General features: G+C 49.7%; 1 protein-coding gene across 1 annotated transcript; it reads right to left on the minus strand.

Moving 5' to 3' along the window:
- Window positions 1–11,910: 11,910 nt before the first annotated feature.
- LOC106537786 (protocadherin-8) lies at window positions 11,911–22,928 on the minus strand. Its single transcript, XM_087726340.1, has 3 exons — window positions 20,237–22,928; window positions 18,450–18,657; window positions 11,911–13,097 (listed from the first exon to the last, which is right to left on the minus strand). Exons 1-3 carry the CDS (start codon window positions 22,802–22,804, stop codon window positions 12,724–12,726), a joined length of 3,150 nt encoding a protein of 1,049 aa, XP_087582466.1. The 5' UTR covers window positions 22,805–22,928; the 3' UTR covers window positions 11,911–12,723.
- Window positions 22,929–24,237: the final 1,309 nt, after the last annotated feature.

The following is a 24,237-nucleotide window of genomic DNA, read 5'->3' on the forward strand; positions in this document are numbered from 1 at the left end:
ATTGATTAGAACCCTTCCACGGGCCGCAATCTGTTTTGCAGCTATGCAGACAACATAAAAATAGGGAACCTTACATTATTGACGGAAAGGGCGGGCTGGAAAATCAGTCAGAAGTCCCTGAAAGGAAGGTGAGCATAGGAAGGACTCCAGAGAAGAGGGTGAAAGATCTAAAGCAGGGGGGGGGGGGTCATACTCAAGGCCCGTGGGTTGGATCCTGCTGGCGGGGTGCTTGGATCTGGCCCCTGGGCTGGCCTGCAACTAGCAAAGGACCAAGCCGTGGTTCCTCTGAGCAATTCACATACCTTCCCTACAGGTTCGCAAATGTGAGTAGATATGCCATATCTGAGCATGCGCACCAGAGATGGGTTCCTACAGGGTTCGGACTGGTTCGGCTGAATAGTTAGTAACTTGGCAGCCTGGGTCACTGGAACCGGCAGTGACCCAGGCATGCCATGCCGCCAAACTGGTTTTTGGCTTTTGTGCAGAAGCATTTTTGCTAATGGCCATTTACTGTCTCCAGTCCCCTCATCATCTTGGTTGCTCTTCTCTGCACTCTTTCTAGAGTCTCAACATCTTTTTTTTATAGTATGGTGGCTAGAACTGGATGCAGTATTCTAGGTGTAGTCCTACTAACGACCCCCCTTTCCCTGTACATTATGTTTTTTTGCACCAAAGCTTCGAGGCGTTGCTTGTTATTTACGTTTTTCTCCTGGCCTGTCAGTTGTAAATTCACGCCTGATGCTATTTCTATTGTGTTAGGTAAAATTCATTCTACATCTGTCATTTCTTCAATGACATCTTTCGAACATGGTCTATCCATAAGAAGCAGAAATCACCGCTGACATTGTTGACGTTGTGAGTAATATTTTCTGCACGCTTAGAACATGGTGTGCCATCTTCTGTATCTCTTTTCCTGTATCTGAAATCTGCAGTCCTTTCTAGCGACCAGTTTTTGAAATAATAAAATTCTTTGTTTATATTGTGCCTTGCAAAAAACATAATATAATAACAGGCTTCATTTCCTGCGGGAAGCTGTTGTACTTTCATCCCAAAACCTTATCGTAAAAGTGTCCGTTTTATGTCGTCCATTTATAACTTTTTAGGATCAAAAACCTTATTCAATGTTTTGCTGTTTATTTCATGTTCTTTAAATGCTTAAGCTTATGATTAAATTTTTCTTTCAAACTTGCCTTTTCAAAACTTTTTAATAGCTTAGAAGTCATTAAAGAGCAATTTATGAAAGTCATTTGGAAACTGAGGCTTACAAGCCTGATGTCCTTTAAAAAACTCAACCATGGTTTTGAGTAAGGTCACCAATTCCATTGTCTTGTGGCACTCAAAACCCATAGAAAGCTATTGTCCTGTCGTCTCTTCACAAGGAGCTGCCGTCCGGAATACATGTGGGCAATCTCCCTTCTTCTCCTTCCCCGATAGATTCCGAAGAACCAATCCACTCACCAGTTCCTTGGTCTTTGCCATGATTGTTGGCTGCAATTTCCCAGAGCCATTTCAAGATCACTATACCTCCCCCAGGAGGTTTCAGTGTGACATTATTTCAGCCTTCTCAGCACATCCCTAATAGCCTTTATGCTAAGCTTCATACTATTTATAATTAAATTGCTTTTTTAAAAATGAAAACGGCTGCAATTTAATCTAACAGAGATTTCAGAATACCCCATAGATCTCCCTTGGAACGTTTAACCAAGTTACTAGAGGTGGCACAGTGGTTAGAGTGCAGTACTGCAGGCTACTTCTGCTGCCTGCCGGCTGCCAGCAATTTGGCAGTTCGAATCTCACCAGGTTCAAGTTTGACTCAACCTTCCATCCTTCCAAGGTCAGTAAAATGAGGACCCAGATTGTTGGGAGCAACATGCTGACTCCATAAACCACTTAGAAAGAGCTGCAAAGCACTGTGAAGTGGTGTATCAGTCTAAGTGCTATTGCTATTCTAGATTTGGCAACAGTGTCCAAAATTCCTAGGAATAGTAAATTGCAATTGCAAAATTCTACATTTAGAGGGAAACAGATTTGATGGGCAAGTCAATACAAGAAAGAAGGTTGAGATCTAGGCATTGCGGCTCTAGTTGCATTGTTAAACACTAGGTGGCAGCAAAGAGTGATCACTTTCTGTACCTCTCTGCTGCCATCTAATGGTCATCTCAAATTTTGCAGCTGAGATAAGATTGTGGTAAGATAGGTATGGCAGTTAATAGTGATTTTCCTTGGAGGCTAAAAAGAGAGAAAAACTCAAACTTTCCAAGGACCTCTTGTTCAGGGGTGAAATGCTACTGGTTCAATTCAATTCAATTTTAATGGATTTGTATGCCGCCCAATCCTGAAGGACTCCGGGTGGCTTGCATAAAAACAGTTTAAAAAAATATTAAAAGAATTTAAAATACAAGACAAAGTGAATTTAAAAAGACACAACATGCACTCGATCTTAATGGGGCTGAAGCTCGATGAAAGATCAGCAGTCTCAGGCCTGCCGGAACAGCCAGGTCTTAACAGACTTTCGGAAGGCTGAGAGAGTGAGGAGGGTCCGGATCTCAGGGGGTACCTGTAGCACCCGAACCTGTAGCAAAGATGCCAGCTGTTCACCAGAACCAGTAGTAAAAAAAATACTACCACTTCGGGCTAACTAGTTTTTCCAATGATCAGCTGCGCCACACGATTTATTAGCTAGAAAGCAGGATTTCCTAGATTAGATAGCTAATCTAAATTGTGTGGCCCAGAGGATTCCCCCATCCCGCTGTTTGCTTACCTCGCTGTTCACTTACTTGCTTGCCAGGTGTGCTCTTGGTAGCATGCTCTGCCCACCTGCCCAGATGTCATTTTGATGCTCTGCCCATGCGCAGAAGGTGGTGAATCAGGTGTGGGTTGCTGCCGGAATTAAGGCAGGTTTGGCGCGCAAATTCTTTTGTGTGTGTATGCTCGCTTTACTTGTGTGCACGGCAAATGCACACTCCATGCCCGTGCGCATTTGGACTGCACAAAGATCTGCACAAAGAGCCAAGGTGGCGCAGTGGTTAAATGCAGCACTGCAGGCTACTGCTAGATCAGCAGTTCAGCGGTTCAAATCTCACCGGCTCAGGGTTGACTCAGCCTTCCATCCTTCCGAGGTGGGTAAAATGAGGACCCGGATTGTTGGAGGCAATATGCTGACTCTCTGTAAACTGCTTAGAGAGGGCTGAAAGCCCTATGAAGTGGTATATAAGTCCACTGCTATTGCTATTGCTATTGCACATGTGCACAACATTAGAAAAGGAAAAAAAATTACATTTTTGCAATGAAGAATTTTCCGCAAATGCGCAGAACCAAAAATCAAGATGGCAGCGCCGACGAGAGAACCAGTTCGGGGGTGTGCGGCAGGCTGTGTTACTACCTACTCTGCCGAACCAGTCCAAACTGGTAGGAACCCACCTCTGTGGCAAATGCATGCATGAACATGCTCACTTTCCTACCGGTAGCAAAGCTAAGTGGATTTCACCCCTGCTGTTGTTAAGAAACAATTTCCCATTGGGAAGCGAACAAGTCTTTCCCTGAATTGGTTTCAAGCAGCTCTATTTACTGGTATCTGCGGTCGAGGAGGTTCAAAGAGCTGTCACTCACCCCCACAATGGCATCCGCCAAGGCTGTTCAGCAGGCAAGCAGTTCAGAGGCAGGGAAGGATTCCCTACGTGAGATCCTTCTGCGGGAGGCTTACAAAAGGCCTTCCCGCCACGCGAGCGGGGAAGACGAGAGGAGGCTCGCTTGCAAAAACAGGGGGAAGATAAAAACTTACACCAGGAACCAGCAGGGTTCCTTGGTAAAACAGGAAGACGTTGGAAGGTGCGGTAGGGCAGGCCTTTTTGCAAGCGAAGAATCGCCTCTTTTTCTCCCCACGTGGTGTATAATAAGGCCTTTGATAGCCGGCGCTTGAAAGTAAGAGGGCTTGCTGTGAACTCAGTTATCCTAGGGTGCTTCAAGATGGAGTTTTTTTCCCCCATTTCTGAATCCTATCCAGCCCCTTATGCATCCAAAGACTGATCTGGCTCGTTCTGTTTGTCTTTTCCATCTCGCAAGCCTTCCGTCGAGCAGTCGAGTGAAGACAGCGGGTGGGAAATTGAGTTAATTAGCAACTGATCAACTGGAGAAGTTGGTTTTCTCTAGTCCTATGAGGGAGGGAGGGAGGGAGAGAGAGAGAGAGAGAGAGGGAGGGAGGGAGAGGGAGATGGAGAGGGAGGGAGAGAGAAGACCTGGAGAGGGTATTATTGCCTTGAAATAAAAGCGATCCATCCATGGGAGGGAAGGTAAGAGTAGGAAAGAGGGGAGGAATGGGAAGAAGAGGAGAAGGGTAAAGGGGAGGAAGGGGAAGGAGAGAAGGGAAAGGAGAGGAGAGGAGGAAGGAAGGAAGGAGAGAAGAAAGAGAAGAAAGGGGGGTAGGAAGGAGGGAGGGAAGGAGGGAGGGAATCAAAGAGAGAAGAAAGGAGGGAAGGAAGGAGGGAATGTAGGAGAGAAGGAAGGGTTGAAGGAAGGAGGGAAGGAAGGGGGAAAGGAAGGAGAGAAGGAGAGAAGAAAGGAGGGAAGGAAGGAAGGAAGGAGGGAAGGAGAGAAGGAGGGAAGGGGGAAGGAGGGATGGAAGGAAGGAGTATGGGAGATATACATATAGTCATAATAACATCCCTTTCTCAGAGAGTCAAGGACATCTTGCCCTGCACCTGGAGGGGTGTGACTGGGAGGCATCTTCAATTGGGATGGCGCCTGATTGAGCCATGTGACAGACATGTGGGTGCTGGCCAGGGACTTGAACTTTCACTTGGGTGGGGAAAACCTGGAAGCTTTCAGATTTAGGTTTCCCCAGATGCGTCAATATGACATCTCTCATAAAATGGAACTTGGGGGAACTTGGAGCCTCAGAGTCTTCTTCACTTGGGACCCTGACAACTAATTGGGCCATGAAACATCTGCAAGGAAGCAGCCAACCTCAGAGAGCACCATGTCAACCTGGAGCTAAAAATATTCTCCTTTGTTGGTACCCCCAACTGTCTGAATTGTTCCATCTGTCTACCTCATCCCTTAAATCCTTGGATCCTTGGTAGCTCTAAACTCTTACAGATGTTCAAGAGTGACAGGGATAGAGACGACCCACCTACTTCTGCTTTGTCGAAGCTGCCAGGAATTCATCGCCAGCCTCCCCAACGCTCCGGTCTTCATGGAACAGCCAAAAATCTATATAGTGACAGGCTGAGGAGGCTGGACCCAAAATTAAGTTGCTTGGATAACGCTACCCGTCCCTGACTGAAATCGGGCCAACTTTTGATGAGAAACTGTCTATTAAGCGTCTGCTGTCACTGCAGCAAATGCTGGAAAAAAAAACGCTCCCTCAACGGAAAGAGAGAGAGAGAGAGAGAGAGTTTTGATAGATGTTACTTGACCTTCATTGGAGAGATGGAAACCTCGCTGGAACCAGAAACGTTGAGGAGAGATCGTCTGGGGAGCTGGAATGGAAAAGGAGCAGATGGCCACGAGGAAGAGAAGAATGATCGGCTCAGACGATGGGAAATTTTAATGAGCAATTCTGGATGCAAAGAAACAGCTCATACAGAGGGATTAGCAGAGTTGGAAGGGACCTTGTAGGTCCTCTAGTCCAACCCCCCGCCCAAGCAGGAGACCCTACACCATTTCTGACAGAATGGCAGTCCAGTCTCTTCTTGAAAGCCTCCAGGGATGAAGCTCCCACAACTTCCGAAGGCAACTTTTGTTCCATGGGTTGATGGTTCTCACTGTCAGGAAATTCCTCCTTATTTCCAGGTTGAATCTCTCCTTGGTCAGTTTCCATTCATTGTTCCTTGTCTGGCCTTCAGGTGCCTTGGAAAATAGCTTGACCCCCTCCTCTCTGGGGCAGCCCCCCAAATATTGGAAGATTGCTCTCATGTCTCCCTAGTCTCTTCACTAGACATATCCAGTTCCTGCAACCGTTCATCATGTGTTTTAGCCTCTAGTGCCCTGATCCTCTTGGTTGCTCTTCTCTGCATTCATTTGTCTATGGAGATTCGCCGTCTTCCAAAGGTGAATCACCCAAATGTGATTTTTTTCCCCAAGAGCAACTGGGCTTTCTTGTTTTCCTTTGAAGACGTTTCGTCCAGTTGCCTTTTAAAAATAGCACCGTTGGGACAACCATGACCTGGAGGACTGAGAATCTCCAGGGACATTTAGCTATGCAAGAGCTGAAGAAGTTTCCTGGAGGAGGATCGAAACCAAAGGAGAACCAAAAAGTCCACTTGCCTCTTGAAAAAAAGGACCTTTGGAAATCATTCATTCGTGTTCAGCATTTGGCCACCTGAAGGATTGTTGAATAGGATAGGATAGAACAGGAGAGGAGGGGATAAGACAGGATAGGATAGGGGGGAAAGAGAAGAAAAGAAGAGGGAAGGGGGAAGATAGGAGAGGAGAGACTAGACTAGAATAGAATAGAATAAGGGATGGGATAAAGAATGGGATGGGATGGGTTGTGATGGGTTGTGATGGGATGGGATAGGGTAGGACAGGAGGATAGGAGGGAAGAGAAGGGAAGAGAAGAAGAGAAGAGGGAAGATAGGAGAGGAGAGACTAGAGTAGACTAGAATAGAATAGAATAAGGGATGGGATAAGGAATGGGATGGGATGGGTTGTGATGGATGGGATAGGGTAGGACAGGACAGGACAGGATGATAGGAGGGAAGAGAAGGGAAGAGAAGAAGAGAAGAGGGAAGAGGGAAGATAGGAGAGGAGAGACTAGACTAGACTAGACTAGACTAGAATAGAATAGAATAGAATAGAATAAGGGATGGGATAAGGAATGGGATGGGATAGGTTGTGATGGGTTGTGATGGGATGGGATAGAGTAGGACAGGATAGGACAAGACAGGACAGGAGGATAGGAGGGAAGAGAAGGGAAGAGAAGAAGAGAAGAGGGAAGAGGAAAGATAGGAGAGGAGAGACTAGAGTAGACTAGAATAGAATAGAATAAGGGATGGGATAAGGAATGGGATGAGATGGGTTGTGATGGATGGGATAGGGTCGGACAGGACAGGAAAGGAGGATAGGAGGGAAGAGAAGGGAAGAGAAGAAGAGAAGAGGGAAGAGGGAAGATAGGAGAGGAGAGACTAGACTAGACTGGAGTAGACTAGAATAGAATAGAACAAGGGATGGGATAAGGAATGGGATGGGTTGGGATGGGATGGGATAGGGTAGGACAGGATAGGACAAGACAGGACAGGACAGGAGGATAGGAGGGAAGAGAAGGGAAGAGAAGAAGAGAAGAGGGAAGATAGGAGAGGAGAGACTAGACTAGACTGGAGTAGACTAGAATAGAATAGAATAAGGGATGGGCTAAGGAATGGGATGGGTTGGGATGGGATGGGATAGGGTAGGACAGGACAGGAAAGGAGGATAGGAGGGAAGAGAAGGGAAGAGAAGAAGAGAAGAGGGAAGAGGGAAGATAGGAGAGGAGAGACTAGACTAGACTAGAGTAGACTAGAATAGAATAGAATAAGGGATGGGATAAGGAATGGGATGGAATGGGTTGTGATGGGTTGTGATGGGATGGGATAGGGTAGGACAGGACAGGACAGGACAGAACAGAACAGGACAAGACAGGAGGATAGGAGGGAAGAGAGGAGAGAAGAGAATTCTTTATTGGCCAAGTGTGATTGGACACACAAGGAATTTATCTTCGCTGCAGAAGCTCTCAGTGTACACAAAAAATACATTCATCAAGAATCATAAGATATAACAGCGATAATTAGGTCTGTTTCATTGAGGAAAACCCCCCTTTTCTGCCCCAAACACCATAAATTATAATTTTGGAGGCAGACTGCATTCTGGAGAAACAAAGACAAGGTACAGCATCCATGTTTACTGGTTCTTTTAAAAAAAAACACCTCCAAAAATCTCACCCGCGTTTGCCTTATTTTCCAGTAATGAACAAGAATTTCCCATTTCGGAAGCAAATCTCCACCACCTCTTTTTCTTCTGATGTCTCCGGCTTTGCAAAAGCAAAGTCATTTTTTTTCCTCCCTTCCGACACTGAATCTCAAACCAGCCTGGAGCTTTTTTCTTTGATAATGAACTGATTTTTCCTTCCTCAACCCTGTAATACCAACAAGCGCGGAGAAGCTATAAAAATCAAGGTTTAACGCTGTTTGTAGATTACAGTCTGGAAATAAAATAGCCCAAGAAAATGTATCTTGGGGCTGGGGTTTTGATTTTGTTGACAGCTTCTTTCATTACTATTATATAGGGGTTTTTATTTTATTTTTTTTTAAACAAATGTTACGGTTCAATAAAACCCCTGAGCCATTTTTTGTCCCTTTTGTTTATATCGCGGAATTACTTGGTGCCGAATAGACTTCTTTTATCATTTGTGAGATCCTTTCAATCACTTGAAGGGAGCTGAGATTAAGTCCTGGAGCAGTTGGCGGGGTGAGGTCTCCTAGTAAGAAGAATATTTTCCAAGGTTGGTTCCTTGGAATTAAGAGCTGTGAAGAAGGGGGGAAATCCAACAGGTTGTGACAGGTTCTGGAGAACCGGTAGCGGAAGTTTTGAGTAGTTTGGAGAACCGGCAAATACCACCTATGATGGGGAGGGAATGGGGATTTTGCATTATCCTTCCCCTGGAGTGGGGAGGGAATGGAGATTGTGCAATATCTTTTCTCTAAAGTGAGGAGGGAATGGGGATTTTGCATTATCCTTCCCCTGGAGTGGGGAGGGAATGGAGATTGTGCAATATCTTTTCTCTAAAGTGAGGAGGGAATGGGGATTTTGCATTATCCTTCCCCTGGAGTGGGGAGGGAATGGGGATTGTGCAATATCTTTTCTCTAAAGTGAGGAGGGAATGGGGATTTTGCAGTATCCTTCCCCTGGAGTGGGGAGGGAATGGGGATTTTGCAGTATCCTTCCCCTGGAGTGGGGAGGGAATGGAGATTTTGCAGTATCCCCCTGGAGTGGGGAGGGAATGGAGATTGTGCAATATCTTTTCTCTAGAGTGAGGAGGGAATGGGGATTTTGCAGTATCCTTCCCCTGGAGTGGGGAGGGAATGGGGATTTTGCAATATCCTTTCCCTAGAGTGAGGAGGGAATGGGGATTTTGCAGTATCCTTCCCCTGGAGTGGGGAGGGAATGGAGATTTTGCAGTATCCCCCTGGAGTGGGGGGGGAATGGAGATTTTGCAATATCTTTTCTCTAGAGTGAGGAGGGAATGGAGATTTTGCAGTATCCTTCCCCTGGAGTGGGGAGGGAATGGGGATTTTGCAATATCCTTTCCCTAGAGTGAGGAGGGAATGGAGATTTTGCAGTATCCTTCCCCTGGAGTGGGGAGGGAATGGGGATTTTGCAGGATCCTTTCCCTAGAGTGAGGAGGGAATGGGGATTTTGCAGTATCCTTCCCCTGGAGTGGGGAGGGAATGGGGATTTTGCAGTATCCTTCCCCTGGAGTGGGGAGGGAATGGGGATTGTGCAATATCTTTTCTCTAAAGTGAGGAGGGAATGGAGATTTTGCAGTATCCTTCCCCTGGAGTGGGGAGGGAATGGAGATTTTGCCAAGTATTGCTCAAAGTTCCAATTGATGAAGACAGCCATGTTGGTACATCTGGGAAAACCTGAATCTGAAAGCTTCCCAGTTTTCCCCACCTAGTTGAAAGTTCAAGATCTTGCCCCCACACCCACAAGCCCATCCCATGGTCCAATCTCCCACTGCCATGCTGGCAGTTCCAACCATCCAGTTCCAGTCAGGTGCAGAGATGCAGAGACAAAGGATGACCTTGGCTTTCTAGAAAGAATGTTGTTATGGCTACATAACATCTAACTCTGCACAATCCCTCCTCTCATTTTCCCACCATAGAAAATGCATAGCAGAATAATAGAAGGTGTGGCAGGCCCAAGACCCAAAAGAAAAGATGGCTGCAGGCCTGACACCAGCACTATTAACGATTAGCACTATTTCAAGACTTAGAAGGCTTTTGGGAACGTTGAGATGCTAGGCTGATTTCTCTCTTGACTCCACCTCTCCTCCTCCTATAAGTAATTTAAGATTAATCACAAGAACACAGGTGATAGCTATGGAGCGTATTATCAAATCACAATGTTCTCAGCCATGTTGGCCAGCCAGAAGCCAATACAGGAGCAGGTTCATTCTTACTGGAACTCATCATAGTCAGATCTTTTTCTATGGGGTTTCCAACGCTCTACTGTGAATTGCACTCAAGAGAAGTACCTGCATTTTCAAGTTACTGGCAGATGGTTGATTTGAGGGTCTTCTCAAAAGGTAATGTCTGATGGGTCTGTAAATTCCTTTCCCCCCGCTTCTTTTTGAAGATAGGGGCATTGTTCCCCATCCTCCAGTCATCCAGGGATAAGAAATGGATGGATATTCTTTCAGGATATAAATCAAAGGTTCCTGCCAATTGGGACTCATCCAAAATAGTGTTCTGCTCAAGTTGGAGCTAAGGTTTACCCAATCTTTCACAACATTCTGATTGTGTGTATCTCTATCATGTCTGTCTCTCTGTCTATCTCTGTTATCTATCATCCATCCATCCATCCATCCATCCATCCATCCATCCATCCATCTCTCTGTCTGCCTATCATGTCTATCATCTGTCTTCTATCTGTCTGTTTGTCTGTCATTCTGTCTGTCTGTCTGTCTGTCTCTATCATCTATCATCTTTCATCTGTCATCTGTCTATCCATCAGTCCATCCATCGGTCCATCCATCGGTCCATCCATCCATCCATCCATCCATCCATCCATCCATCCATCCACCTATCAGTCTCTCTGTCTGCCTATCATGTCTATCATCTGTCTTCTATCTGTCTGTTTGTCTGTCATTCTGTCTGCCTGTCTGTCTCTATCATCTGTCATCTATCTATCCCTCCATCCATCGGTCCATCCCTCCATCCTTCTATCCCTCCATCCATCGGTCCATCCTTCCATCCCTCCATCCATCGGTCCATCCATCCCTCCATCCCTCCATCCATCCATCGGTCCATCCATCCACCCACCCACCCACCCACCCACCCACCCACCCACCCACCCATCCATCCATCCATCCATCCATCCATCCATCCATCCATCCATCCATCCATCCATCATCTGTCCACCTGTCTATCATCTATCTATCTATTGAATTTATTTATTATATTTATATTGCCACCTATTCACACATGGCAACTTAAGGTGGATTACAGAATATTATCTCTCTCTCTCTCTCCACCCACCCACCCACCCAGCCACACACACACACCCACACAAACACACCCACACAAACACACCCACACAAACACACCCACACACATTTGTTTTTGTAGATTTTCATGGGCGTAGGTATGCTGGTCTTGTTGTATTTGGGCCTTTTCCCATGTAAGATTGAGATTGTCTTGGCAATGTTTTAGTGAGGTCTCACTCGCCATCTTCAGATATACAGCCACCCAGTCACATGACCGCCTAGCCACACCCACCCAGTCACATGATCACTTAGCCACACCCACCCAGCCAATCTGCCTCCCCCCAAACAGTCTGAGGGAGCATGAATTGGCCCCCTGTTTAAAAAGTTTGAGGACCCCTGATCTACGTTTTGAAGCTATTATTTCTACGATGGCTTCCACGACTCTTGGTTTTCCTAGGCAAAAAGAATTGTTATCTGCTGCGTCCAGAGAATCAGGATATTCAAACCCCTCCGACACATAACCTTTATTAGTGCTTTATACAAAGTGACAACAGAATAATTAATCCACATTTAGTTCGAAGCTCACCATGGACTTCAGTAACACAACGCACACTCGGCAAAGCAGCCTTCCTTACAACAAGCAATTGCTTAGCTAACATTAACATGGATTCCTAAGAGATTCACGGCTTTCTCTGTCTCTGTCTCTGTCTCTTTTTTTTTCCTCCCCCCCCCCAAACGTCTCTTTTTAAATATTTCCCTTGGAAAGAATATTCGATCCTCCAGTGATTTATTATATAAAAATAGAATATTTTCTCTATGTACAAACAGTACAGTACATGATATACAGAAGTTCAAAGAAAACGGGGATGAATGCGAGGGAGAACTAAGGAGGGACATCAGGAAAAGGGTGAAATACTGCACATTTCATAAAAATTACATTAACGAGAAATTTTTCGTTTGCAAATATCAAACAGTTACCAATGCAAATTGGAAAATCCCCCCGCCCCCCAACAACTTAATTTATACATCGTTGTCCATCTGTACAACACGCACATGTTTATCCATGTAATTCCGGATGTATGCATGTACAAATATACACAGACACATCGTTTCCCCCCCCCCTCCATAGGTGATATGCATGTACAGTATATTTGTACATATACACATTATTGTATTTTAAGGCACGTTTTACTTAAAACTTATGTACATCATCAAACCCAGTTAATAATAATATCTTGGTGAAGTTTGAAAGTTTTCTAGGTCTATTCGTAGACGGGGATGGAGAGAATGAAAGCAATGTTTTCCTTTATCAAAAAGAGATATAAAAAGTCTCTCTCCTCCAACCCCCCCCCTGGAATTCTTGGGAGAGACGAAGTGAGTCACCAAGTGGTGGGAGAGACACTTTGCACATGCTCAGGAGTCGCTGTCCTGCTACAGAGGAGGAAGGGAACAGACATCCCCGCCAATGCAGCCTTTTTGGAGATAGAAGTTCAGGTCTGTTTCCTCGAAGAGGCCCAGAGTTCACAGGTATATGAGGGAATTCAAACCTTCTTGCTGGTCTCCGAAGGAGAGCCTAAATAATGGTGAGAAGGAGACTCATACAAAGGTACTGAGATCTCCTGGAGGTCCGGCAACCTGCCCGGATGAGGAGGAGACCTCAGGGTCAATGTCCTGTCGTAATCCCGGTGGAGAACCTTCTCGTAGACACTCTGAAGCCCCACCGTCTTGGGCAGCTGGGCGGGATAGAAGTGGTCGCGATGGAGGGTGTCCCGGGGCAAGGATGTGGTTCTGCAGAAGGTGGAGAGCTGGGTTTTGGGGTGCGGGGACGTGTGAGAGTTGGTCTGCGCGCAGGAGGGACTCCAACATCTGTCTGAATGGCCCAGCAGCTTGCATTCAGCGGTGCAAGCCCACAAACCTAGAAAAAAAAAAGGCAAACGACAGGGTTAAAAGTGTGAACACCAATGCAGGGGACCAAAAGGACATGCGACACAAGGAACCATGTTGGAGATTGCAAGGAGGGGGGAGGTCTCTTAAGCTGGGTTGTTCTCTTGCAGACATTACATGACCAAACTAGGTAACATCATCAGGGCTAAAGGTAGGGGGGGGGTACAGAAAGAGGAGGAGGAGGAGGAAGAGAAGGAGGGGGAGAAGGATGAGGACTGTGAGTTTCTTGGTACTCTCTGATCTGAATTGTTTTCTTGCAGATGTTTCATTACCCAACTAGGTAATATCATCAGTGGTAGAAGGGAGGAAGGTTTGCGGAGAGGTGGAGGAGGAGGAGGAGGAGGAAGAGGAGGAGGAGGAGGAGGAGGAGGAGGAGGAGGAGGAGGAGGAGGAGGAGGAGGAGAATGACTATGGGGTTCTTGGTGCTCTCTGAGTTTGGTTGTTTTCTTGCAGACGTTTCCTAACCCAACTAGGTAACATCATCAGTGCTTAGCATTAGATAACAACATCAATATCACTGATGATGTTACCTAGTTGGGTCATGAAACGCCTGCAAGAAAACAGCCTAGCTCAGAGAGCCACAAGGACCCCCTCATTCAACCCTGAGCTATAAACACAGGTAGTCCTTGACTTACAACAGTTCATTTAGTGACTGTTCAAAGTTGCAAGTGCAATTATTTCATTTTTATCCTCTTCGAAGTCCCTGCGTTTATGTAGTCAGGGAGACAAACATATGGAGAGTTGAGCCATGAATGAGTCAACAACCTTCTTCCTCAATCGCAAGCCCATTTTCCAATGGATTGACTGGTCCGAAAATTGCCACGCAACCATCGCTTTTGTCATTGCTGGCAGTTCTCGACTTACAACCATCCGCTGAACGACTGTTCAATGTTACAACGTCACTGAAAAATAGATCTATGGCCATTTCTCACACAGCCGGTGCAACATTCTCACGCTCACATGATCAAAATTTGGACCTGGGCAACTGGCTCGCCTTCATGACGGTTGCAGTGACCCGGGGTCATGCAATTAGAGTCAATGGGGAAGCTGGATTCATTTAACAACCGTGTGACTCCCTTAGCAACGGCAGAGATCTGCTCAACAACTGTGGCAAGAAAGGTCGTAACATGGGACAAAGCTGACTTAATGACGGTCTCGCTTAGCAATGGAAATGTTGGCCTCCATTGTGGTTGCAAGTTGAGGACTTCCTATAGTGAAGACTTCGGCCATCCATGGGGAGGAAAGGTAGGGTTAGATAGATGATCTTTCACGCATGAAAATATCCGTAACCTTATCAAAGTTCTACCCTCCTTTGCTATCTAGACAAGATTGCTAAATTCCCAGGACACAATCTTGACCAATTCTGTGTAATTAAATGGTTCTGTTCCTATAATTTGGGAGGAGGGTGAGAAGGAAGCATAATATAGGCTAGAGTTGAGGGTGCAAATATCCAAAATTGGCTTCTCAAAGCCAATCATCTACTTTCCCCCAAATCTACTGTCCTCAACGTATCATCATCATTGGCTTTTAACAATCCCATAATCCCTTGCGGGATGGAGTCAGGGGCAACTGAATGGAGCTGAGTGTTTATGGCTGGATGCTCTCCATGTCGCCATTGCGGAGTTTTGTTCGGCAGATATATTCTCATCGTGCCCAAAGAGAGACATATCTGCCTCTACCTAGGATCGAACTCACAGAGCTCCTGATTGTGAAGCAAGAACTCCACGGCCACTGCACCACTCCTACTGTCCTCAACATATATCAGCCTACAATTCTCATCGCTTCTAGGATCTCTTGACTGGGGAAATTCAAACAATTTTAAAAAAATGTAAATATGGTTAAAATAACTTGATATTTTTCACTTCGGAGGAGCGTTGTACAGTATATCTCTGTGTTTTTCCCTTCTAAATTCCCCAAGGGGGGAAAAGTGAGCGTGGATGGGAGTAACAACAGAAAAAATAAAACCCAAACGAAAAGAATCGGGGAATAAAACAAAACTGTTTTGAAAACGGAGCAAATTATCTAGGGATATGCTTTACAAGCAGTCTTCAACGCACAGCCACAGTTTCCATCCCTGAGCGATGTGGGGCTGTTAGGTGTTAGGGGAATTGGGCTGGGATTTCCAAGCTTTTTTTGGTCATGTCCTTAAGTGAATCATGTGGTCGTTATGGAAATCCCTTTTTCGTCACTGACTTCGCTCACCAGAAGCCTCCTGGGAAAGTTGTAACTAGCAATCAAAACATCTCCGGAAGTAACAACTGTGTAATAGTTTCCAAGCACACAAATTTTGATCACATCAACCCCCGGAGAACTTCGTAATTGCAATTGCTGATGATTGTAATGTTGATGCTGGGGTGGTCGTAAGTGCAAGGACCGGTTGTAAGTCACTTTCTTTCAGCAACGTAACTTCGGACGGCTGTAAAACGAATGGCTTTTAAGTCGAGGGCTACCTGAACGCTTAGTAAAACTCAGAACGAAACAGAATAGCAATAGCAGTTAGACTTATATACCGCTTCATAGGGCTTTCAGCCCTCTCTAAGCGATTTACAGAGTCAGCATATTGCCCCCACAGTCTGGGTCCTCATTTCACCCACCTCGGAAGGATGGAAGGCTGAGTCAACCTTGAGCCGGTGAGATTTGAACCGCCGAACTGCAGATAACAGTCAGCTGAAGTGGCCTGCAGTACCGCACTCTAACCACTGTGCCACCCTGGCTCTTAATATATCTGCCTTCCTAGTTTTATGGTAAGATCCATGAAGAGTAGAAGTAGGCTATTCAAAGCAATGATAACTCGGTCAGGAGATCTTGTGGCCTTCATTAAATTAAACCACATCTCCTTCCTCCACGCTCCTCGTTTCAGCTCCTACATCACAACAACAGCTTTCGGGGAAGTTGTAAAGCGGAAGGGGACAATCTGTGGCCCTTTAGCTGTGGATGGGATTCCCGCTGTTGTCCAACTCGGTCTGCATTGCCACCAATCAAGGATTACGCTGAGTGAAATCCTGTAATACCAGGAAACAGGGTTCCTCCAACTTAGAGCTTCTCGCTCTGGCAATTTTCAGACGTGTGTGTCAGTTCCCACCAAATGGTTATGCTCTGGGAGCAGAAGACCACCCATCTGGGATGGCCAAGGTTGAGAGACACCACATTCTGATCTAGGCTTTCTTTAAAAGTATGAAGCTCCAGTCTTGGTCCTGGCAAAACCTCTTTTATTTACCGGACAGTGAATTCCTTCCATTCACAGTCAGCAAAGCTTGGCAAGGAATATTTCAGAGGAATATTTATCCACACGAACCTTATCTCATTTGGAGAGCTGCCAGATAACTAATTTCCAAGCGCAGGGCAAGGCAAACCCTTGGCATAGAGTCTCTTTATGGTCACAAACAGAACTTTCCACTCTTGAAACGACCGAAGGAACGAATTGTTTCTTGCAAAAGCCCCCTCCCCTTTCGCTCCTCTTTTGTTTCCAATGGGAGGGGCCAATCACCTCCAAGGTGGGGCTTTACTCCCAAGTCAACCCTGCTTTCTTAATTGCTCTTGTCTTTTGGCAGCTCTGCGCATGCCCACACTGGGAACAGGCTCCAGCTGTTCCTCTGCCTCGCTGCTGTCCAGCTCCCTCTCTGTCTCAGAGGGAGAGCCCTCGTCTGAGCTTTCCTCTGCCCCCAGGACTGGCCCAGGTTCCTCCCCAACCTCCTGACTGTCCGACTCTGCTGCCAGCTCTGCTGGCCACCGGCGGGCTACAACACACTCTTTCTAGTCTAACGCAGTCTTTCCTTCTCACCATGCATGTTTCCAGCCGCAATTTCCCCCTTTTACTTAAGAAGAAAGAAACTGGTCTCTACTCTAAGAAGGCCGTCCGTTTTCAACGTTGACAAATCAGCATTTGCAAAGAATCCGCCTGCTAATCTGACTTGGAAATGAAACCATTTGTGAAGGAAGGCAAACATACGTGTCCCAAGATTATGTCGCAAGATCCTACTCTGGTCAGTCAATGGGACCAGAGGTTTAGCCTTTTGAGCTTTCGGACTCGTGCTGGAGCCCATCTTGGGGGGGCTACACCAGGTTACATCTTGCAAAACTATGTTGTTGTTTTTATCAAAGCCAAGCAAACAGCCTCATATAGCAATAGCAATAGTTAGACTTATATACCGCTTCATAGGGCTCTCAGCCCTCTCTAAGCGGTTTACAGAGTCAGCATATTTGCCCCCAACAACAATCCGGGTCCTCATTTTACCCACCTCGGAAGGATGGAAGGCTGAGTCAACCCTGAGCCGGTGAGATTTGAACAGCCGAACTGCTGAACTGCAGTCAGCTGAAGTAGCCTGCAGTGCTGCATTTAACCACTGCGCCACCTCGGACTGTCTCTACTTAAACCGTGTATTTTACTAGAGCCAGAAAATCAGGCTCATATGTTTGCTCAAACCATGTATTTTACTAGAGCCAAGTAAACGGGGCTCACATCTGTACTCAAACCGTGTATTTTACTAGAGCCAAGTAAACTGGGCTCCCATCTCTACTCAAACCGTGTATTTTACTAGAGCCAAGTAAACTGGGCTCGCATCGCTACTCAAACCGTGTATTTTACTAGAGCCAAGTAAACTGGGCTCCCATCTCTACTCAACCATGAAGCTTTCTTGGTGACCTTTGATGAGTCACCATCTCTAAGCCTCAAAGGATTGTCGCGGGGAAACGGAGCCTCCGTCTCCGGCGAGCAGGATAACGCAATATCTAATTAAAGTGAATCGGTTCCAACGGGGAGGACGCATGTGGTCTCTTTCCTCCCCCACGGGTGCCTGAGGCCCCAAGGGATCTCGCCAGCGGCTAAGCAGAACAGCACAGGCCGCAGCTCTGCCTGTTCCTGGCTTGGAAGGAGCCTTGATGAATATTTAGGCCATTAGACCCTCTGGAACGAACTCCCCGTGGAGATTCGAACCCTCACCACCCTCCAGGCCTTCCGCAAAGCCCTTAAAACCTGGCTGTTCCGACAGGCCTGGGGGCTAAGGAGCTTTTGCCCCCCCCGTCTCGAATGGTATGACTCTTGTGTGTTTTTAAATTATGCATTGTTATGTTTCGTTTTATTTTTTGTCTGTACCCCCCCTTCCCTGATTTGAGTTGTGAGCCGCCCTGAGTCCCCTTCGGGGGGGAAAAGGGCGGCATATAAATATAATCAAATCAATCAAATCAAATCAATTAGAGGTGATTTACAACCAACGTCCCGCTGGGTTTTTAGGAGAAACCTCTTTGATTTCTCCCTGACATGGTTGATCTGCTAAGGGGGGTGGGGTGGGGGCTGGGGTAGGGGGAGGGTGGGAGAAACTTTTACCGTTCTGCATGTGTGTGATGAGGTCCTTCTTCAGGGCGTCTCCGCTGATGTCGGAGTCGCTGTCGTTGAAGTCGCTGTCCCCTTTGCCGCTGTCCTTCCCGCTGAATTTCTCTCCCTCCCTGCCGGATAACGTGTTGAAGGAGTGGCCCTTCCACATGGGAACCGGGGCGGTGGGCTCCTTGCTGTAACTGGGGGTGGAAGTGTAAGACTGGAAGGAAGGAAGGAGATGGGAAGAGTTGGAGAAGAGACGGCAGAAATAAAGACGAGGCAACGTTAAAGTCAGCAGGAAGAACGTTAACAGTGGATGATACATCTAGTAAGACTGCATATATTAATATATTCAATAGATGAAATAGATGAAATATATTAATAAGAAGAACTAATATTCTTCTTCTCGTCCTTCCTATTTGCTCATCTCCTTTCCTATTCACGACGATAACTTTGTTTCTTGTATCTTTACGATTCGTATTGTTTAATTCGATGTTGGTTTTGCCACTAAGTGTTATATTTTATAGCAATAGCAATAGCAGTTAGACTTATATACCGCTTCGTAGGGCTTCCAGCCCTCTCTAAGCGGTTTACAGAGTCAGCATATCGCCCCCCAACAACAATCCGGGTCCTCATTTCACCCACCTCGGAAGGATGGAAGGCTGAGTCAACCCTGAGCCTGGTGAGATTTGTACCGCCGAACTGCAGTCAGCTGAAGTAGCCTGCAGTACTGCACCCTAACCACTGCGCCACCTCGGCTCTTATGATTTATGATAAATGTATTTTTAGGAGGACTATGATTTATACTTATAGCTTTTATAGACACTGAGAGCTTATGCATCGAAAACAAATTCCTTGTGCTGTCCAAATCACCTTTGGCCAATCAATATTTCTATGCACTCGCCTTATTGAGGTTGGAAGAGCAGCGTTTCATAAATAAATAAAAAAATGAAAATAATAATATTAAAAAGGGTGCTAATCTGAGAGATTCCCCCCCGAATACAGGCAGTCCTTGACTTACAACGGTTCATCTAGCAACCGTTCATTGATGATAAAAGGGATTTACGACCATTTTCCCCACTTACGACCGTTGTGGCATCCCCAGGGTCACGTGATCCAAATTCAGAGGCTGGGGCAAACTGGTTCACATTTATGACGGTTGCAGTGCCCTGGCCCCCTTTTGTGACCTTCTCACCACAGGAAAAACCAGACCACCATGATACTAAATTAACAGTCGTGGTGGATTCACTTAACAACAGTGACAAGAAGGAAAAAAAAATGAACCGACGTTTCACTTAGTGACAGAGATTTGGGGCTCAACTGCGGTCGTAAGCCGAGGACTACCTGTATGTGACTTTCAAACCCACTGAAGCTGGAGAAGCCACCTGGATGGCCTATACCTCAAATTCTAGCTTTACTTGGGTTCAATGAATCTGTCAACAGGCTAATGAGTAACTACGTTCCTGCTCGCTATTAATTACTTCTTTGACCTTCAGAGGTACGTTAAGGTGTAACCAGCAATAGTTAGACTTATATACCGCTTCATAGGGCTTTCAGCCCTCTCTAAGCGGTTTACAGAGTCAGCATATTGCCCCCAACAACAATCCGGGTCCTCATTTGACCCACCTCGAAAGGATGGAAGGCTGAGTCAACCTTGAGCCTGGTGGGATTTGAACAGCCGAACTGCTGAACTGCAGTCAGCTGAAGTAGCCTGCAGTGCTGCATTTAACCACTGCGCCACCTTGGCTCTAGGTACGATTCCTTCTCTACCCCTGGCAAGAGAAGGTGTGGGAGTTTACCTCTGCGTTGGCTCCTCGGAGTCGGCTCTGGCTGTCGTAGAGGCTGTTGGTTTCTCGACTATTCTCGGACGCTGGGATATCTTCACTGGCCGGAGAGGGCTCCGGACTAGCGAATGAAGACTTGCTGGGGAAGGAATGGACGTCGAAGCGAGGACTGGAGGGGTGGAGGGCCCCGTCGCCGGTGCCTCCTTCCTCGTGCCCCTTCTCCAGGTGAGAAGTGTCCAGAGGTTCGTCCAAGACCACCTTCTTCTCCTTCTTCCGCTGATTGCACGTGGTGGCGATGGTGATGATGGCCACCAGGAGCAACGTACAGCTTCCCGCCAGGATAATGATGACGATTAAAGGGACGTCCCATTGCAACGGTTGGTCTTCCCAAGAGCCGGGCTTGGCCGCGGAATCCTGGCCACTAGAGGGAGGCAGCGAGGCGGTCACCAGGAAGTTGACCACCACGGTGGTGGAGAGAGGCGGCAGCCCACTATCGGCCACGGTGAGAAGCAAAGGATAGACTTGGCCCAGCTGCTCTTCAGATAAGCTCCTCCGGAGCGTGACCTCCCCTGTTTTCTGGTTGATGGCAAAAAGATCCAGAGATCTTTCCTGTTGCTGTGGATCCTCTGAGAAAGTGAAGCTCAGCTCTGAGCTGGAGCCTTCGTCTGCATCTCGGGCCTTGATGCGCGCAACCAGGGACTCTCGCGAAGCCCTGCTGGAGACGCCAATTTCGAGAGACCCGTTGGTGAGCGCAGGAGACGTAATGACCGGAGCGTTGTCGTTCTGGTCCATCACCCGTACCTTGACCGTGGCCGTAGTGGAGAGCGAAGGAGACCCCCCATCCGACGCTTGGATGGACAACTCCATCTCCTTCAGGATCTCATAGTTGAAAGTCCGCAGGGCGTAGATGGCTCCGGTGCCTGGGTCGACAGAAACGTAGGTGGAGATGGAGGCGCCCATGATTTGGTTGTCCAGCAGGCGGTAGGTCACTTTGCCGTTGGGTCCCAGGTCGGGGTCGGAGGCGGCCACGGTGGTCAGGTAGGCCCCCGGGGGGTTGTTCTCCGGCAGGGCCACCTCGTAGCGCGCCTTGGCGAAGCGCGGGGCGTTGTCGTTCTCGTCGGCCACGCGGACGGTGAGCGAGCGGACGGTCTTGGCCGGGGGAGAGCCCAGGTCCTCGGCCACCAGCGTCAGGTTGTACTCGGCCACGCGCTCGCGGTCCAGGGGGCCGGTGGTCAGCAGCAGGTAGCTGGCGGCGTCGTAGGCGCGCTGCAGGGCGAAGGGCTGGTGGGGCGCCGGCAGGAGGGCGCAGCGCACCTGGCCGTTGGCGCCCGCGTCGCTGTCCGAGGTGCTGACCAGCGCCACCAGGCTCTGGGCCGGCGCCGCCTCGCTCACCGCCGCCCAGCCGGCCTCCTCCTCCTCCTGCTGCTGCTGCTGCGGGCCCCGCGCCGCGTCCGATCCTTCGGGGCCGCCCAGGGCGCTGATGCTGACGGTGGGCGCGTTGTCGTTGACGTCCAGCAGGCGCACCAGGACTTTGCAGGCGGCGGCCAGCGGGCTGGCGCCCCGGTCGCTGACCTGCACGTCCAGCTCGTAGGTGCGCTGGCGCTCGTAGTCCACGGGGGCGCGCAGGGCCAGGCGGCCCGAGAGCGGGTCGAGGCTGAAGAGGCGCCGGGCCTCGGGGGCCACCTGGCTGCCCCAGGCGTAGAGCAGCTGCCCGTTGGCGCCCTCGTCGGCGTCGGCCGCGTCCAGCTCCAGCAGCAGCGCGCCCGGCGGCGCGTCCTCGGGCAGCTCCAGGGTGAGGAGCGCGCCCCGGGGGAAGGCGGGCGCGTTGTCGTTGGCGTCCAGCACGCGCAGGCTGAGCGTGGCCGTGCCCGAGCGCGCGGGGTTCCCGCCGTCCGTGGCCACCAGCTCCAGCCGGTAGCCGGCCTGCGCCTCCCGGTCCAGCTCGCGCAGCAGCACCAGCTCGGCGCAGCGGAGGCCGTCGGCGCGGCGCTGCGCCTCCAAGCCGAAGGGGCTGCCCGGCGAGAGGGCGAAGCTCTGCAGCCCGTTGGAGCCGGCGTCCGGGTCGTGCGCCAGGGGCAGCGGCAGGCGGGTGCCGGGCGCCGCGCTCTCCGACACCTCTAGGGCCACGGCGGGCTGCGGGAAGCGCGGCGCGTGGTCGTTCAGGTCCCGCACCTCCAGCTCCACGTGCACCAGGCGGAAAGGCGAAGCGCCCGGGGTCGTAGGGCCGCCCAGGCTCAGCACGTCGAAGGCCAGCAGGCAGGGCGATTCCGACGGGCCGCACAGCTGCTCCCGGTCCAGCCGCTCCGGGCCCAGACTCAGCTGCCCGTCCCGCTCCCGCACTCGCACCAGCGACCCGTTGCCCGGCGCCTTCACCAGCCGGAAAGTCCTTTCCCCTCCTGACGCGCCTTTCAGAGGCAGCTCGTCGGCCAAGGTCCCGATCACCGTGCCGGGGGGCTCTTCCTCGTAGGTATGGTAGCGGATCGTCTTGCCCACCGCCGAGGCCAGCAGCAGCCAAGCCAGGCAGAGGATGCCCGTCGGGGAGCTTGGCACGGCGGGGCAGCCGCCGTCTTTGCGGGCGCCCATGCTTCTCTGACTGCCAAGCGCAAAAAAGAAGAGAGAAAGAGAGAGAAGAAAAGCAGGCAGGCAAGAGGAGGGGGCGAGGCAGACAAGCCCCCTTCCCGGCTCTCAATCCTCCCCAGAGCCGGTCCGCCGGGCGTCCCCGCCCCGCATCGAACCCGTTTTTCCAGGAGCGCTGACTTCCCCCGCGGGCACCTGCTCCGACTGCGCCCTGCCTCGCTTCTTGAGCTACTAAAACGGACCCTTCCCCACTCGGGCTCTTTAATAGGCGAGGGTATGCAAATGAACGTCGCCAGGCAGCCAATCGCGGCTCGGCTTTCCTCCCGGGACCCCCGCCCCTGTCTAAAATTCTTTAGACCAGGAATAAAGCGAGCTATGGGGGAGAAAGACCCCCCCCCACACACTTGCGGGAGGTCGGCTCTGCGTCCCCCGATAGGGAGGAAAAAAACCGACCCGAAAAAATCAGGGACTTGAGGGGGTCTTGGGGGGGTTGTCTTGGGCTTATTGGGTGCTGCCCCTTCGGGGTGTCCCCTCTTGGCTTCAGCGGGGCAGGGGACTATCCGGGGAGACCCTCTTGGCAGCCCGTCGGAGCGGGAGTCTTCAGAGCGCGCCCTGGGGTTCAAGGGCGAGGGTCCCCCCTCCCCCCTCCCAAGGGGCTCTTGAACCCGGATCCTCGCCAAACCCACTTCCAACTAATGGGGGGAAATGGGGAGGGAGTCGTCCCCCCACCCCCGAGTTGGCCAAGCACCCTGTCTCTATTTGAAGCGGGAAGGGGCTGCTGGCGGGCAGGGTGGGGAGGGGGGGAAGGAAGAACGAGGGAGAGCGCGAAGCCGGGCTTTGGAAGACCCCTCCCCAAAACCTGCCTCAATGCCCTGGGATGGAGGGGCGGAGGGGAACCCGCTCGGTTCCCTTCGAAAGCCCCCTGCCCAACCCTCCGGTCCTGGTTCTCGGTCCTGGCGATGGGGAGAAGGGTGTAGGCGCTTCGCTGCGGGCTCGGGGGTCTCGGGGAAGGGGGGTCCCTTTTTCTCCCCCACCCCGCCTTCCTCTGGGAAACCCGACCGGCTTTAGGGGAGGGGGGGAGAAGACTCCAAATCCAAGGCGGACCCTCAAACCTAGCCCCGATCGCACCTGGAAGGTGTAGCGGTCCCGGTGGGCGACAGGACGCGGGGAAGGAGCGAGCAGAGGCGGCCGGTTCCCGAGGCAGCTTCTCGGCTTTCCAGCGCGGAGGAAGGAAGAGCTGCGCGGAAAAAGCGGGGAAGGGGCGGGCAGGAGCCGCCTCCCTTCGCCCGCCTTGCGCTAAGCCCAGCCCGCTTGGACCCGCAGATGCCGGAGCGCCCCCTCCCCACTTCGCCTTCTGACAAGACCAGACCCCCCCCGGACGCCGCTTTGGCCAGAACCCCCCTTTTCCTCCGCGCCCCCATAGACATCGCAGCCTCTGC

The sequence above is a fragment of the Thamnophis sirtalis genome, unplaced genomic scaffold (genome assembly GCF_051295495.1).
Source record: "Thamnophis sirtalis isolate CommonGarterSnake01/CBP01778 unplaced genomic scaffold, rThaSir2_p1.2 scaffold_12, whole genome shotgun sequence".
Lineage (NCBI taxonomy): Eukaryota > Metazoa > Chordata > Lepidosauria > Squamata > Natricidae > Thamnophis > Thamnophis sirtalis.

Bases quoted from the DNA above. Each gene is read 5' to 3' on its own strand.
- LOC106537786 (XM_087726340.1), bottom strand. From the start codon at position 22,804: ATGGGCGCCCGCAAAGACGGCGGCTGCCCCGCCGTGCCAAGCTCCCCG. The intron at 18,658-20,236 runs GTAAACTCCCAC...CCTTCCTTCCAG, and splicing joins TCCGAGGAGCCAACGCAGAG to TCTTACACTTCCACCCCCAG. The intron at 13,098-18,449 runs GTAAAAGTTTCT...TTTTTTTTCTAG, and splicing joins CATCACACACATGCAGAACG to GTTTGTGGGCTTGCACCGCT.